The sequence below is a fragment of the Papio anubis genome, chromosome 2, assembly GCF_008728515.1.
Source record: "Papio anubis isolate 15944 chromosome 2, Panubis1.0, whole genome shotgun sequence".
Classification (NCBI taxonomy): Eukaryota; Metazoa; Chordata; class Mammalia; order Primates; family Cercopithecidae; genus Papio; species Papio anubis.
In genome coordinates, this window is record NC_044977.1 from 92,337,248 (window position 1) to 92,352,294 (window position 15,047).

At 44.4% G+C, this 15,047-nt stretch overlaps 1 protein-coding gene and 1 pseudogene across 2 annotated transcripts in view; one reads left to right on the forward strand and one right to left on the reverse strand.

Annotated features, from left to right (window-relative positions):
• ZNF589 (zinc finger protein 589) overlaps positions 1 to 15,047 on the reverse strand; it is a 29,866-nt gene that overhangs the window by 4,806 nt on the left and 10,013 nt on the right. For both annotated transcript variants that reach the window (XM_017955463.3, XM_009200870.4), the window contains exon 3: positions 4,080 to 4,206. In XM_017955463.3, the coding sequence (XP_017810952.2) occupies positions 4,080 to 4,206 (127 nt within the window). The remainder of the gene's footprint in view (positions 1 to 4,079; positions 4,207 to 15,047) is intronic.
• Positions 9,090 to 9,704, forward strand: LOC108583945 (annotated as a pseudogene).

Below are 15,047 nucleotides of genomic sequence, written 5' to 3' on the forward strand. Positions count from 1 at the left end.
TGACAGAACAAGACTCTGTCTCAGACAAATAAATAATAAAGCCAACTGGACCCCCATCCATCCAAAAGAAATTAAGCCCTGGAGCCACAGAGTTCTGTCCTAGAAGAAGGAACAGAAGAATGGAATGGGAGTGGGTGACTAAAGCCAATTCTTCCTCTTATTTTATTTTATTTTATTTTTTTGAGACAGAGTCTCTGTTGCCCAGGCTGCAATGCAATGGTGTGATCCTGGCTCACTGCAACCTCCACTTCCCAGGTTCAAGCAATTCTCTTGCCTCAGCCTCCCAAGTAGCTGGGACTACAGGGGTGTGCCACTGTGCCCAGCTAACTTTTGTATTTTTAATAGTGACGGGGTTTCACCATGTTGCACAGGCTGGTCTCGAACTCCTGAGCTTCGAACTCAGCCTCCCAAAGAGCATGGATTACAGGTGTGAGCCACCGCGCCTGGCCTTTTTATTTTTATTTATTTATTTATTTATTTTTGGGACGGAGTCTCGCTCTGTCACCCAGGCTGGAGTACAGTGGCGCGATCTCGACTCACTGCAACCTCCGCCTCCCGGGTTCAAGCGATTCTCCTGCCTCAGCCTCCTGAATAGCTGGGATTACAGGCACATGCCACCTCGCCCGGCTAATTTTTGTAGTTTTAGTAGAGACAGGGTTTCACCATGTTGGTCATGCTCGTCTCAAACTCCTGACCTCATGATCCGCCCGCCTCAGCCTCCCAATGTGCTGGGATTAGAAGCGTGAGCCACTGCACCTGGCCTCTTCCTTCTTTTTTCTACATTTCTAATAAACAAGACCCTTCAACTTAAAAAAAAGGAAGTCCATAATGTTCAGAGTAAAAGCCAAGCTGCTCAGAGGGCCCACTGGGTTCCACCTACTGCTTCTTTGACTCAAGCCTATTCTCCAGCCTTCATTTGCTCCATCTGAGCCACACTATCCTCCCATCCAGATGACTTACACTGTCTGGTTTCTATGTCTACAGCACCCTTCTCCCATACATATCACTGGTATATTCTAAGAATGCAGAACTAGACCCAGCGTTTAATAGTCAATACATACTTTTGAGTAAATGAGTGACAGGAGCCAAGTTAATTAAAAAAGGACTAGAGGGTTAGGCAGAAGATGTTCTCAATACTGTCAGAACAAAAGCCTCCTTTTTATAACTTATGTTTCGTAACATCTCACTTACTGTCCTGAAATAAAATTCATATTTAATTAAATGTACTCATATGCAGAATGTTTTGTGTTTTTTTTCTCTCCAAGATGGAGTCTTGCTCTGTCGCCCAGGCTGAAGTGCAGTGGTGCAATCTTGGCTCACTGCAACCTCCACCTCCCAGGTTCAAGTGATTCTCCTGCCTCAGCCTCCTGCATAGCTGGGATTACAGGTGCACATCACCATGCCTGGCTGATTTTTTTTTTTTTTCTATTTTTAGTAGAGGTGGGGTTACACCATGTTGGCCAAACTGTTCTCAAACTCCTGACCTCGTGATCCGCCGGCCTCAGCCTCCCAAAGTGCTGGGATTACAGGCATGAGCCACCACGCCTGGCCGCAGAATGTTTTAATAATGTAATGCCCTATCCAAAACATTAAAAAGAAAGGAACTGGGCGTGGCGGCTCACGCCTGTAATCCCAACACTTTGGGAGGCTGAGGCAGGCAGATCATCTGAGGTCAGTAGTTTGAGACCAGCCTGACCAACATGGTGAAATCCTATCTCCACTAAAAATACAAAAATTAGCCGGGCATGGCGGCACATGCCTGTAATCCCAGCTACTCAGGAGGCTGAGGCAGGACAATTGCATGAACTGGGGAGGCAGAGGTTGCCATGAGCCGAGATTGCACCACTGCACTCCAGCCTGGGGGACAAGAGCAAAGTTCAGTCTCAAAAAAAAAAAAAAAAGAAAGAAAAAAAGAAAGTAATTTACAATAAAAATATTCATTTCAATATGTAATCTCTTGACAGGGCTACATTATGAGACATACCAGAGCAATCAGGTGCTTACAGGACAAGACAAGTGCTTACACTGTAGACAAGACAGCTACAAATGCAGACACACATGGATGTGCCTTATTGATGACTGTGTGTGTTCTAGTAGTGACAGACCTAAGTGTGCTATGCAAGCGGTTGTTACTCAAACACCACAACCAGCACTGCCATGAGTGATGTGATTTTTTTTTCATATTGGTGAACACCTCTTGGTAAAGCTCAAAAACTATTTTCTCTTGATTTACAATCTACCATGCAAAAATTACTTTATGATACTAACATAGATTTATATTCTAGATTCAGAACATTACAAACACATCCGTGGGCTATAGGGGAAAAAAAAAAGGAGACAGAGAAGGAGTTGATATAAATTAAGAGAATTTTTTAGAAGATGGAATGTGTGGATCTCATCTGAATCCCGATTCAATTTTGCAAAAAAACTTGAGATGATCTAGGTGTTGGATGATACTGAAGCATTCCTGGTAACTTTCTGAGTTCTGATCATGACACTGTGGTTATATAAGAAAATATTAGGCCGGGCACAGTGGCTCATACCTGTAATCCCAGCACTTTGGGAGGCTGAGGCAGGTGGATCATCTGAGGTCAGGAGTTCGAGACCAGCCTGGCTAACATGGTGAAACCCCGTTTCTACTAAAAATACAAAAAAATTAGCGGGGTGTGGTGGTGCGTGCCTGTAATCCCAGCTACTCGGGAGGCTGAGGCAGGAGAATTGCTTGAACCCGGAAGGTGGAGGTTGCAGTGAGCCAAGATCGCGCCACTGCATTCCAGCTTGGGCAACAAGAGTGAAACTCCATCTCAAAAAAAATAAATAAATAAAATAAAATATCCTTATTTATTGGAGTTGCACTGTGATATAACATGAGTGGTATGTCATGATATTTGAGATTTGCTTTAAATAATTCAGCAATAAGAGAAAAACTGATGTAGAGAGAAAGGGAAAGATGGATCAAGAACAAAAACAGTTTAACACCTGAAATGGATCCAATGAGATCCAAAGTTTCAGGGTCAAGATTAATTTGAATCAGATTATTTTAAGACAATTTTAACATATTCTTCAGAATCAACAAAATGTATGAGCATAAAGATAGAGAGTAACAAGACCAGATGAAATGAGACCAGATCAGATTGGCCAACTGAAAGCTAACTTAAATGGATGAATCTGCACTGAAATAGAAATAAGCAAAACTAGGATTGAAATGAGGCCAATTCAAATGAGATTAAAGCAGTGCAAAATAGGTCTAAACAGATGCAAAGAGAATAAATCAGAACTATTTAATTCATAGCTATGCCAGATGAAGACAAACCTTGAGAAAGCTGCTGAGAGAAATGTGAGGAACTTCGAAAATCTGACTCTCATCAATAACTCAGGAATATCCAGAATGATTTTGTTATTTGCTAACCTAGTAATCAGTTTTAGTTTTCAAATAAGTGAATAAAAACATGATGTATGATATCCAGTAATCTTTAAAACATCAAACTGACAGACTTACACCTTAAACCTCAAACATTTCCAACTTCTAGGTCATAGAAGGCATCTCTTACTATTCTCCTCCTCGTTCTCTGTACTCCAAACACCTTGGCCTCTTTGCTTTTCCTCCAAAGGACTAGATATGCTCCTGCCTCCAGAGCCGTGGCACTGCTTTCCTCTTGTCTGGAGCAGTTTCCCACCTGACCCACATACCCAACCTCCTTACCTCCTTCAAGCCTTTGTTCAAATGTACTTCCTCAGAGAGGCCTACCCTGATCACGCAATTTAAAAGTTCAGCCAGTTGCCTCCACACCCAGGCACTTCAGATCTCCCTTAATCTGCTCTACTTATATTTATATATATCTTATACATTTTTTAACTATGTAGCACTTATTATCCTTTGACATATATAATTTACCTCTATATGCTGCTTATTGTACATTGTCAGTCTACCTATACTAGAATGTAAGCTCCATGAGAGAAGAAATGCTTTATTATTCTATTCATCGATATGTTCTAAGAGATTAAAACATTGGCTGGCACACTGAATATGGTCAGTAAATACTTAAATGGAAAAATGAAGGAAGAGAACATATCCTCACCCAACGAGACCAGATTCCTGAGATTTTCCAGCATCACTTCTTTGAATAGGTTCCTCTGCTCAAGGTTCAGTCTCTTCCACTCTGCCTCAGTGAAAAGCACAGCCACATCCTCGAAAGTCACTGGTCCCTAAATCAACCAATAAATTCATATGCATCAAGTCACAATGGAGATTCACAGGGAGAATGGAACTGGTGGTCTTGGAGAATCTAGCTACATAAGAAATGGATCTAGGCCAGGCACGGTGGCTCACACCTACAATCCCAGCACTTTGGGAGGCCAAGGTGGGAGGTTACCTTGAGGTCAGGAGTTCAAGACCAGCCTGGCTAATATGTTAAAACACTGTCTCCAGTAAAAATACAAAAATTAGCTGGGCGTGGTGGCACACGCCTGTAGTCCCAGTTACTCGGGAGGCTGAGGCAGGAGAATCGCTTGAACCCTAGAGGCAGAGGTTGCAGTAAACCAAGATCACTCCACTGCACTCCAGCGTGGGTGACAGAGGGAGACTCTGCCTCAAAAAAAAAAAAAAAAGAGAGAGAGAAAGAAATGGATTTGCTACTTGAGAGGCTGAGGTGGGAGGATTGCTTGAGCCCAGGAGTTCAAGACTAGCTTGGGCAACACAGTGAGACCCTGTCTCTATGAAAAATAAACAAAAATTAGCCAGGTATGGGGGTGTACACCTGTAGTTCCAGCTATTCAGGAGGCTGAGGTAGGAGGATTGCCTGATCCTAGCAGGTCGGGGCTACAGTGAGCTGAGATTGCACCATTGCACTCTGGCCTGGGTGACCAGAGCGAGACCGTCTCAAAAAAACCTACACCATATGCTTTTTCATCTTCAAGTCTCTTCTCTTCAAAATGAGTATTCAGTGGTGTTTTCTCTTTAGTTATACTTGAAAGGTGGCATTGCCCTCAGATACCAAGGGAGCCACCAATCAACTTACTTCTACTGAATTCAAGCATTATTTGCTCAGTGACCAACTGCTTCAGCCTGTGGGTATTTCATGACACTCCTAACTTGCCCTAGATTTTTTTTTTTTTTTTTTTTTTTGAGACAAGTCTTACTCTGTCGTCCAGGCTGGAGTGCAGTGGCGTGATCTTGGCTCACTGCAGCCCCTGCCTCCTGGGTTCAAGTGATTCTCCTGCCTCAGCCTCCCAAGTAGCTAGGACTACAGGTGCATATCACCACGCCTGGCTAATATTTTTGGGGTTTTTTTGTTGTTTTTTTTTTTTAGTAGAGATGGGGTTTCACCATGTTGGCCAGGCTAGTCTCTAATTCCTGACCTCAAGTGATCTGCCTGCCTTGGACTTGCTTTAGATTTTTAACTTCACTCTGCAGACTTCAGGGAACATTTGCACATTATTCCCAGCTGCTTCTGATCGTCCTGAGTACCTCTTCTCTGACTCAGCTTCTTTCTCCTATTCTCAGGTATTCATCAGTCTTCTTGTCCACCTTCCAGTGGTCCTTGGCACTTTAGGAGTTGGGAATATATATTCCAGGTTCTAAAGCGAAACTAACTAAGCTTCTGTGAAATCAAAGATGACAGTAGGGGCTGGAGAAAGCACACTGCAAGGCTACCAAGCCAGAGCTTCTTAGCATCCTCCCCTGAGAGCTGGACTATAAAAAAGATTTAATAAAACCCAGCACAGAAGAGCAGAAGCAGTAGAGAATAATGACGACGCTGAGCTAAGAGTAGGAAACTAGGTGTAGATACTGAAATCCTTGAGTGTGTGAGAAGTTTTGGGAGGGATGTCACATCTATAGCCAGCAGCCCAGGCAGTCAGGCTGCATGGCATAGTGTAGGAGGGAGGACAGAAAGTCTAGACAGCAGGCCAGGACCCAGGATTAGGCAGCCAAGGCCTGAGCGGGCAGTGGTGTGGGCTGCTGTCCCTTACATGCTTTCCATGACCTGCTGCTTCAGGCATATCCTGGTTCTCATATTCTCAGTGATCTTTCCACTCGTCTTTTTATATCCCGGGTCTCATAATTTGTCTTGTTCAAGTCTTGTGTCTCTCATGTTCCAACATCCTCTCCATTTCTCTCTTGACTCCTCTTCCCCCTCTAGTTCTTCCACTGAAGCATAAAACAGGCTCAGCTACAATGGAAGCTAGGCTTTTTGCACAGTGGATGTAGTAGGAGCCCAATCTATGGAGCCCAACCACACAAGTCCAAATCCCAACTTTGCCACTTACACAATACATGACCTTTGGAAACTTACATAACCTCTCTGTGTCTTAGTTTCCACATCTATAAAATGGGCTTGATAATGACACCTACTATCTTAATAAAGATAAAGCACTGACATCAATGCCTGACATGCAGTAAACACTTGCTATTACTATTTGCTATAATTAAGCAATGGAATGTTTTATATTTAAATGAAAACTGGTTTTTAAAATAAGTAAATAATTTTTGGTTCTCAAAAAGTAATCAAACATTCTGTCCAGTACAAGGCAAGAAGAGGAAGTAAAAAGCATAGAGACTGGTAAGGAAGAAATAAAATTACCCCTATTTGCCAAGGACATGGTTTTCTATGCAGGAAATGCAAAGGAATCTATAAAAATGATCATATAGGCCGGGCGCGGTGGCTCAAGCCTGTAATCCCAGCACTTTGGGAGGCCGAGACGGGCGGATCACGAGGTCAGGAGATCGAGACCATCCTGGCTAACACGGTGAAACCCCGTCTCTACTAAAAAATACAAAAAAACTAGCCGGGCGAGGTGGCGGGCGCCTGTAGTCCCAGCTACTCCGGAGGCTGAGGCAGGAGAATGGCGTAAACCCGGGAGGCGGAGCTTGCAGTGAGCTGAGATCCGGCCACTGCACTCCAGCCTGGGCGACAGAGCCAGACTCCATCTCAAAAAAAAATAAATAAATAAATAAAAAATAAAAAAATAAAAATGATCATATAACTAGTGAGTGAGTCCAGGAGGATTGAAAGATACAAGATGAACACATAAACATCCATCGTATTCCTATAGATTAGCAACAACCATGTGAAACTGAAATTAAAAACATAATACCATTTACAATCACTCCCCCCAAAAAGAGGTGCCTAACATAAACCCAACAAAACAAGTATAACATCTGTACACTGAAAACTACAAAATGCCAATGGAAAAAAAAATCAAAGAAGATCTAGCTAAATGGGGAGACAAAGCATGTTCATGAGTTGGAAGGCTCAATATAGTAAAGACGTCAATCTTCCCCAAAATGATCTATAGATTTAACACAATTCCTATCAAAATCCCAAACAGATTTTTTTTGTAGATTTATAGACAACTTATCCTATAATATATATAAGGCAAAGAAACTAGAAGAACAAAGTAAGAGGGATCACTCTACCTCATATTAAACTTACTACTATTTGGTCACTGCAATACTTGAGACAGGGTATTGATGGAAGAATAGACACACAGATCAATAGAAGAGAACCGAGAACCAAGAACCCAAAAAGAGATCAACACAAATACCCCAAATTGCTAAAAGTAATTCAATGAAGAATAGATTTTGCAACAAACGGCGCTGGACCAACTGGACATTCACAGACAAAAAAATTAACCTGGGGCCGGGCAAGCAGTGGTCAGTTTCTCCCGTGATCCCAGCACTTGGGAGGCCGAGGCGGGTGGATCACGAGGTCAGAGATCGGTGACCATCCTCTGGCTAACATGGTGAAACTCTGCCTCTACTAAAATACAAAAGGCCGGGCGCTGTGGTCTGCCTGTAATCCCAGCACTTTGGGAGGCCGAGACGGGCTGGGATCTGCTACCAGAGATCGAGACTATCCTGGCTAACACGCATGCAAACCCCTAATAAAACACAAAAATTAGCCACAGGTGGCTGCTCTGTCCCAGCCACCGGAGGGGCTGGAGGCAGGAGAATGGCGGAACCCGGAGCGACCGTGGCATTGGCATCTGGCTTACCGCACCCAGCCTGGCGAGACCTCAAAAAAAATAAAATAAAATTCAAAATAAAATAAAATATGTCATACAAAACTAGCCGATGCAGGAAGGGATGCAACAGTCCCAGCCACCCGGAGGCTGAGGCAGGAATGGCGGAACCTGGGAGGCGGAGTTTGCAGTGGAGCTGAGATTCCTGCACTGCACTCCAGCTCTGGTGACATCTGGCCTCAAAAAATTAACCTGGAACCCAAAACCCTCACACTACAAAAATCAAATGAATCACTAATTTAAATAGAAAAATATAAAATAAAGAAAATGGCAGGAAGATCCAGGGATTAGACCTAGGGGTGTTTGTGTAAAGAGTTCTTAGATATGACACCAAAACCAGACAATCCATAAAAAGAAAAACAGATAATAGCCGGGCGCCGTGGCCTGCCTGTAATCCCAGCACTTTGGGAGGCCGAGATCGGATGGGATCACGAGGTCAGGAGATCGAGACCATCCTGGCTACCACAGCAGTGAAACCTGGGCTCCCTCACAAGAAATGGCAAAACAGGCTGCATGAGGTGGCTCTGTAGTCCCAGCTACCTCGGGAGGCTGAGGCCGAGAATTCCATGCGGAACTGGAGGCGGAGCGCCTGCAGTGAGCCTGAGATCCAGCCACTGCACTCCAGAACAGCTCAAGGCAGATGACTCCGGCCTCAAAAAAAAAAAAAAAGAAAACACAATAAAACAGACTTCACCGGAATTAAAACTTTTTTCAGCGTCACGCCTGTAACTTAGCACTTCACTTTGGGAGGCTGAGGCAGGCGGATCTCCTGAGGTCAGGAGTTTGAGACCAGCCTGGCCAACATGATGAAACCCCGTCTCTACTGGAACATAGAAGCAGACGGAACATTTCCTAACCCATCCTATGAATCCAGCATTACCCTAATAGCAAATCTAGATAAAGACATTAGAAATTAAAACTATAGATCAATATATCTCACAGAGACACAATACCCCCCTCCCAAAATATAAGAAAATCAAATCCAGAAAAGTATAAGAATTACACACCACACTTGGGTTTATTATAGTTCTGCAAAGCTGGTTCAACATTTGAAAATCAATCATTGTAGAGGTCAGGGTTGGTTTTTCAACACGGCTGCCTTCGAGGCTCTGGGGTCCGGCTGTGGGCAGCTTCCCCATGGGCTCCTAGCAGGCCCAGCAGCGACCAGCTGGACTCAGCTTCCAGCTCGCCGGTTCAGGGCAGTGGTGGAGATCCAAGAAGGAAAGACAACTATAATTGAAGGCCGTATCACAGCAACTCCCAAGGAGAGTTCAAATCCCCCAAACCCCTCTGGTCAGTGCCCCATTTGCCATTGGAACCTGAACCACAAGTAAAACTATGACAATGTTTTGCTGCTTAGCCAGTTCATCCAGCCTCATGGAGGCACGCTGCCCTAAAAGATCACAGGCCTATGCCGGGAAGAGCACTGCTAGATGGAGGAGTGTGTGAAGATGGCCTACCAAGCAGGTCTGTTACCAAATCATAGGCCTCAGCTTCCTGAAGGAGTTGTTCCAAAGAGCAAACCCCAACTCAACCAGTATCTGATGCACTGGGCTCCCCACTCCCTCATGCCCATCTACATAAAAGGCCTCCCCTGGAACAGGGTGCTCATGGCCTTGGGGTCCCCCCTCCTGAGGGACAATGTCTGCTACTCAAGAACACCTTGGAAGCTGTATCACTGACAGACAGCAGAGCTTCTAGAGTTCCTCCTGCACTATGGAGTAGGAGGCCCACTCACAAGCCCTCGGTCACAACTATAGTCCTGCCCCAACCGCCCCACGACGGCCTGGCCTCTCTGACATGTATGGACAGGTGACAGTGGGACGAACTTCAGTACCCTTGGCCTCCCCAGTAGCAATGCTGGGAGCTAGAGGCAGGCAGGGCAGATGGGTCCCTCAGCAGCTGCTGTGGGGCTTGGGCCATACTCAGTGCTGGGAACAGAAGATTTTGCCCAATGGAATGTCATAAACTAGGCTCGTGGGCTTAAAGAAAAGAAAAGAAAAGAAAATCAATCATTGTAATCCACCATGTTAAATAGGCTAAAGAAACAAAATCAGATGATCATATCATTTGATGCAGAAAACACACTTGACAAAACCCAACATCTAGTGACTATAAAAATTCTCAGTTGCCAGGCGTGGCGGCTCATGCCTGTAATCCCAACAGTTTGGGAGTTTAAAGCAGGATTGCTTGAGCTCAGGAGTTTGAGATCAGCCTGGGCAACATGGCAAGACCCCATCTCTGGCCAGCCATGGTGACTCTTGCCTGTAATCCCAGCACTTTGGGGGGCTAAGGCAGGCAGATCACCTAAGGTTACAAGTTCGAGACCAGCCTGGCCAACATGGCAAAACCCTGTCTCTACTAAAAATAAATAAACTAGCCAGGCATGATGGTGGGCACCTGTAATACCAGCTACTCGGGAGGCTGAGGCAGGAGAGTCACCTGAACCTGGGAAGCGGAGGTTGCAGTGAGCCAAGATCATGCCACTGCACTCCAACCTGGAGACAGAGCAAGACTTTGTCTCAACAACAACAACAAAAAGTAAAAACTCTCAGCTAGGCATGGTGGCTCAGTACTTTGGGAGGCTAAGGTAAGCAGATCACTTGAGGTCGGGAGCTTGAGACCAGCCTGGCCAACATGGTGAAACCCCGTCTCCACTAAAAATACAAAAATTAGCTGGGCGTGGTGGTGCACACCTGTAATCCGAGCTACTTGGGAGGCTGAGGCATGAGAATTGCTTGAACCCAAGAGGCAGAAGTTGCAGTGCACCGAGATGGCGCTTCTGCACTCCAGTCTGGCAGATAAAGTGAGACTGTCTCAAAAAAATAAAAAACAAAAATAAAAAGTAATAGCTCTCAGCAAACTAGAAATATAGCAGAACTTCCTCAATTGACAAAGAACATCTACAAAAAACCTACAACAAACATCCTGCTTTACAGCGAGAGACTAGATGGTTTTCCTAGATAACTAGAAACAAAGCAAGGATGCCTTCTCTCACCACTCCTGTTCAACATTGTACTGAAAGTCCTAGCTACTGAAATGAGACAAGAAAAAGAACATGTACACATATTTGAAAAGATAAAGCTGTCTTTGTTCACAGATGACGTGACTGTCTACATAGGAAATCCCAGAGAATCTACAAAAATAAGTAAATAAATAAAAAAAAATCTTGGAACTAATAAACAAGCATAGAAAGGCTGCAGGATATAAGATCATCTGCTTTCCTATATGTCAACTGCTTTCCTATATACCAGGAATGAACAATTAGAATTTTAAATTTTACACACACACATACACACAGAGTATCAAAAAATTAAAGCAATTGGGATTCAAGCAATTCTCCTGAGATTACAGGCATCAGCCACCGCGCCTGGCTTGTTTTGTTTTGTTTTTTTAAACGGAGTCTTGCTCTGTCGCCCAGGCTGGAGTGCAGTGGCCGGATCTCAGCTCACTGCAAGCTCCGCCTCCCGGGTTTACCCCATTCTCCTGCCTCAGCCTCCCGAGTAGCTGGGACTACAGGCGCCCGCCACCTCACCCGGCTAGTTTTTTGTATTTTTTAGTAGAGACGGGGTTTCACCGTTAGCCAAGATGGTCTCAATCTCCTGACCTCGTGATCTGCCCGTCTCAGCCTCCCAAAGTGCTGGGATTACAGGCTTGACCCACTGCGCCCGGCCTTGTTTTGTTTTTTAAGAGATAAGGTCTCACTCTGTTGCCCAGGCTGGAGTACAGTGGCATAATCATAGCTCAATGCAGCCTTAAACTCCTGAGCTCAAGTGATCCTCCCACGGCAGCCTCCCAAGTAGCTAGGACTACAGGTACATGCCACCAATCCCAGTGAATTTCTTTTTTAATTTTTTAGAGATGGGTTCTTGCTGTGTTGCCCAGACTAGTCTTGAACTGCTGGGCTCAAGTGATACTCTCACTTGAGGAAAACGTCAAACGAATCCCAAGTAAGGGACATTCTACAAAATATCTGACTAGTACTTCCTTGGAGACATGACAACTAAGTGTAATATGATAACCTGGATGGGATCTTGGAACAGAAAATGGTCATTAAAACTAAAGAAATCCGAATAAAGTATGGACGTTAGTTAATAACCACCATTATTATTGATTCATTAATACTAACGGTGACAGCCGGGCATGGTGGCCACACCTGCAGTCCAAACACTTTGGGAAGCCAAGGATCACTTGAGATCAGGAGTTTGGGACCAGCCTGGCCAACATGGCCAAAGCCCATCTACTGAAAATACAAAAAACAGCCATGTGTGGTGGTGCACGCCTGTAATCCTAGCTACTCAGGAGGCTGAGGCAAGAGAATCACTTGAACTGAGGAAGCAGAGGCTGTAGTGAGCTGAGATTGCACAACTGCACTCCAGCCTGGGAAACAGAGGGATCTTCTGTCTCAAAAAAAAAAAGAAAGAAAAAAGAAAAAGCCCAGATTATTAAGATAAAGATCTACATAAATGAGGAAAAAATTGTCTAAATAAATGGAGAGACACTGTGCTGATGGACCAGAACACTCAATAATGTTAAGATGTTATTTTCCCCCAAACTAATATAAAAACTCAAAGCAATTCAATCAAAATCTCATTGTAGAAATTGATAAGACTTTCAATTTCAAATTGATAGATTTCAATATTTATATAAAAATGCAAAAGACTTAGAATATGCAAAACAACCTCAAAAAAATAATAAAATTAGCCAGGTGCGGTGGCTCATGCCTGTAATCCCAGCACTTTAGGAGGCAGAGGCGGGCAGATCAGGAGGTCAGGAGATTGAGACCATCCTGGCTAACACGGTGAAACCCCGTCTCTACTAAAAATACAAAAAATTAGCCATGCATGGCAGTACACGCCTGTAGTCCCAGCTACTAGAGAGTCTGAGGCAGGAGAATCACTTGAACCTGGGAGGTGGAGGTTGCAATAAGCCAAGATCACGCCACTGCACTCCAGCCGGGGAGACAGCGGTGAGACTCTGTCTCAAAATAATAATAATAATAATAATAAAATTTAAGGACTTACACTACCTGATTTTTAAGACTTACCATAAAGCTACATTAGTGAGGAGCACAATACAAATGTGAGAAGAGTTCAAAGGAGCAGAACAGAGCACCCAGAAAACAGACCCACAACTGATTTTTCTTTTTTTTTGAGACAGGGTCTCACTCCATCACCCAGGCTGGAGTGCAGCGGTGCGAACATGGTTCACTGCAGCCTCAACCTGCCAGGCTCAAGTGATCCTGCCACCTCAGCCTCCCACATAGCTGGGACTACAGGCAAACAACTCCAGCTAATTTTTTGTACTTTTTGTAAAGATGAGGTTTCGCCATGTTGCCCAGGCTGGTCTCGAACTCCTGGGCTCAAGCGATCCACCTGCCTTGACCTCCCAGAGTGCTAGGATTACAGGTATGAGCACTGTGCCTCGCCCCACAATTGATTTTTAACAAAAGTATCAAAGGAATTCAATGAAAGAAGGAAAGTCTTTTCAAAAACAGTATTGGAAGAACAGAATGCCCAAATTTAAAAATAAAGAACACCAATCCCTATCTCATACCATTCCAAAAAAACCTAAAAATCACCTCAACTTAAAGTTGATTTTTTTTTTTTAAGTTTCTTTTTTTTTGAGACAGAGTTTCACTCTGCTGCCCGGGCTGGAGTACGTTGGTGCAATCTTGGCTCACTGCAACCTCTGCCTCCCAGGTTCAAGTGATTCTCCTGCCTCAGTCTCCCAAGTAGCTGGGATTACAGGCGCGCATCACCACACCCAGCTAATTTTTTTTTCTTTTTTTGAGACGGAGTCTTACTCTGTCGCCCAGGCTGGAGTGCAGTGGCGTGACCTCAGCTCACTGCAACCTCCACCTCCCAGGTTCAAGTGATTCTCGTATCTCAGCCTCCCAAGTAGCTGGAACCATAGGCGCGTGCCACCACGCCCAGCTAATTTTTAGTAGAGTCGGGATTTCACCATGCTGGCCAGGCAGGCCTCGAACTCCTGACCTCAGGTGATCTGCCCCTCTCGGCCTCCCAAAGTGCCAGGATTACAGGCATCAGCCATAGCGCCCGGCTGAATTTTTGTATTTTTAGTAGAGATGGAATTTCACCATGTTGACCAGGCTGGTCTCAAACTCCTGACCTCAAGCAATCCACCCACCTCGGCCTCCCAAAGCTAGGATTGTGGGCATGAGCCACCACCCCCAGCCAAAATTATACAGTTTCTAGAAAAAAATCTTCACAACTTGGAGATAAGCGAAGATTTCTTTGACAGCATACAGACAGCAAAAAACATAAAACAGAAAAGTTGACCAAATTTCATATTTAAAAAACCATTTTATAGTTTTAACAAACTTCATCAAAATTTTAAAACTCCTGCTCATCAAAAGACATTAAGAAAACGAATAGGTAGGCTCTAGGCTAGAACAAAATATTCATGAAACAAATACATGACAAAAGACGAGCCAGGCACCGTGGCTCATGCCTGTAATCCCAGCACTTCAGGAGGCCGAGGCAGGCGGATCACCTGAGGTCAGGAGTTCGAGACCAGCCTGGCCAACATGATGAAACCACGTCTCTACTAAAAATACAAAAATTAGCTGGGCGTGGTGTCGCATGCCTGTAATCCCAGCTTCTCAGGAGGCTAAAGCAGGAAAATCGCTTGAACCTGGGAGACGGAGATTGCAGTGAGCCAAGATCACATCACTGTACTCCAGCGTGGGCAACAGAGGGAGATTCTATCTCAAAAAAAAAAGAAAACAAGTTGTTCTCAAAGAAGTAGAGAGTAGGCCAAGTGCAATGGCTCACACCTGTAATCCCAGCACTTTGAGAGTCCAAGGTGGGAGGACTGCTTGAATCCAGGAGTTCGAGACCAGCCTGGGCAACATAGTAAGACCTCGTCTCTATTTAATTAAAAAAAAAAAGAAAGAAAGAAAGTAAAGAGTAAAATAGTAGTTACCAGAGGATGGAGAGGGGAAGGGAGAGGAAAGCAGGAGAGAGATTGGTCACTAGGTGCAGAACTACATCATACAGAAG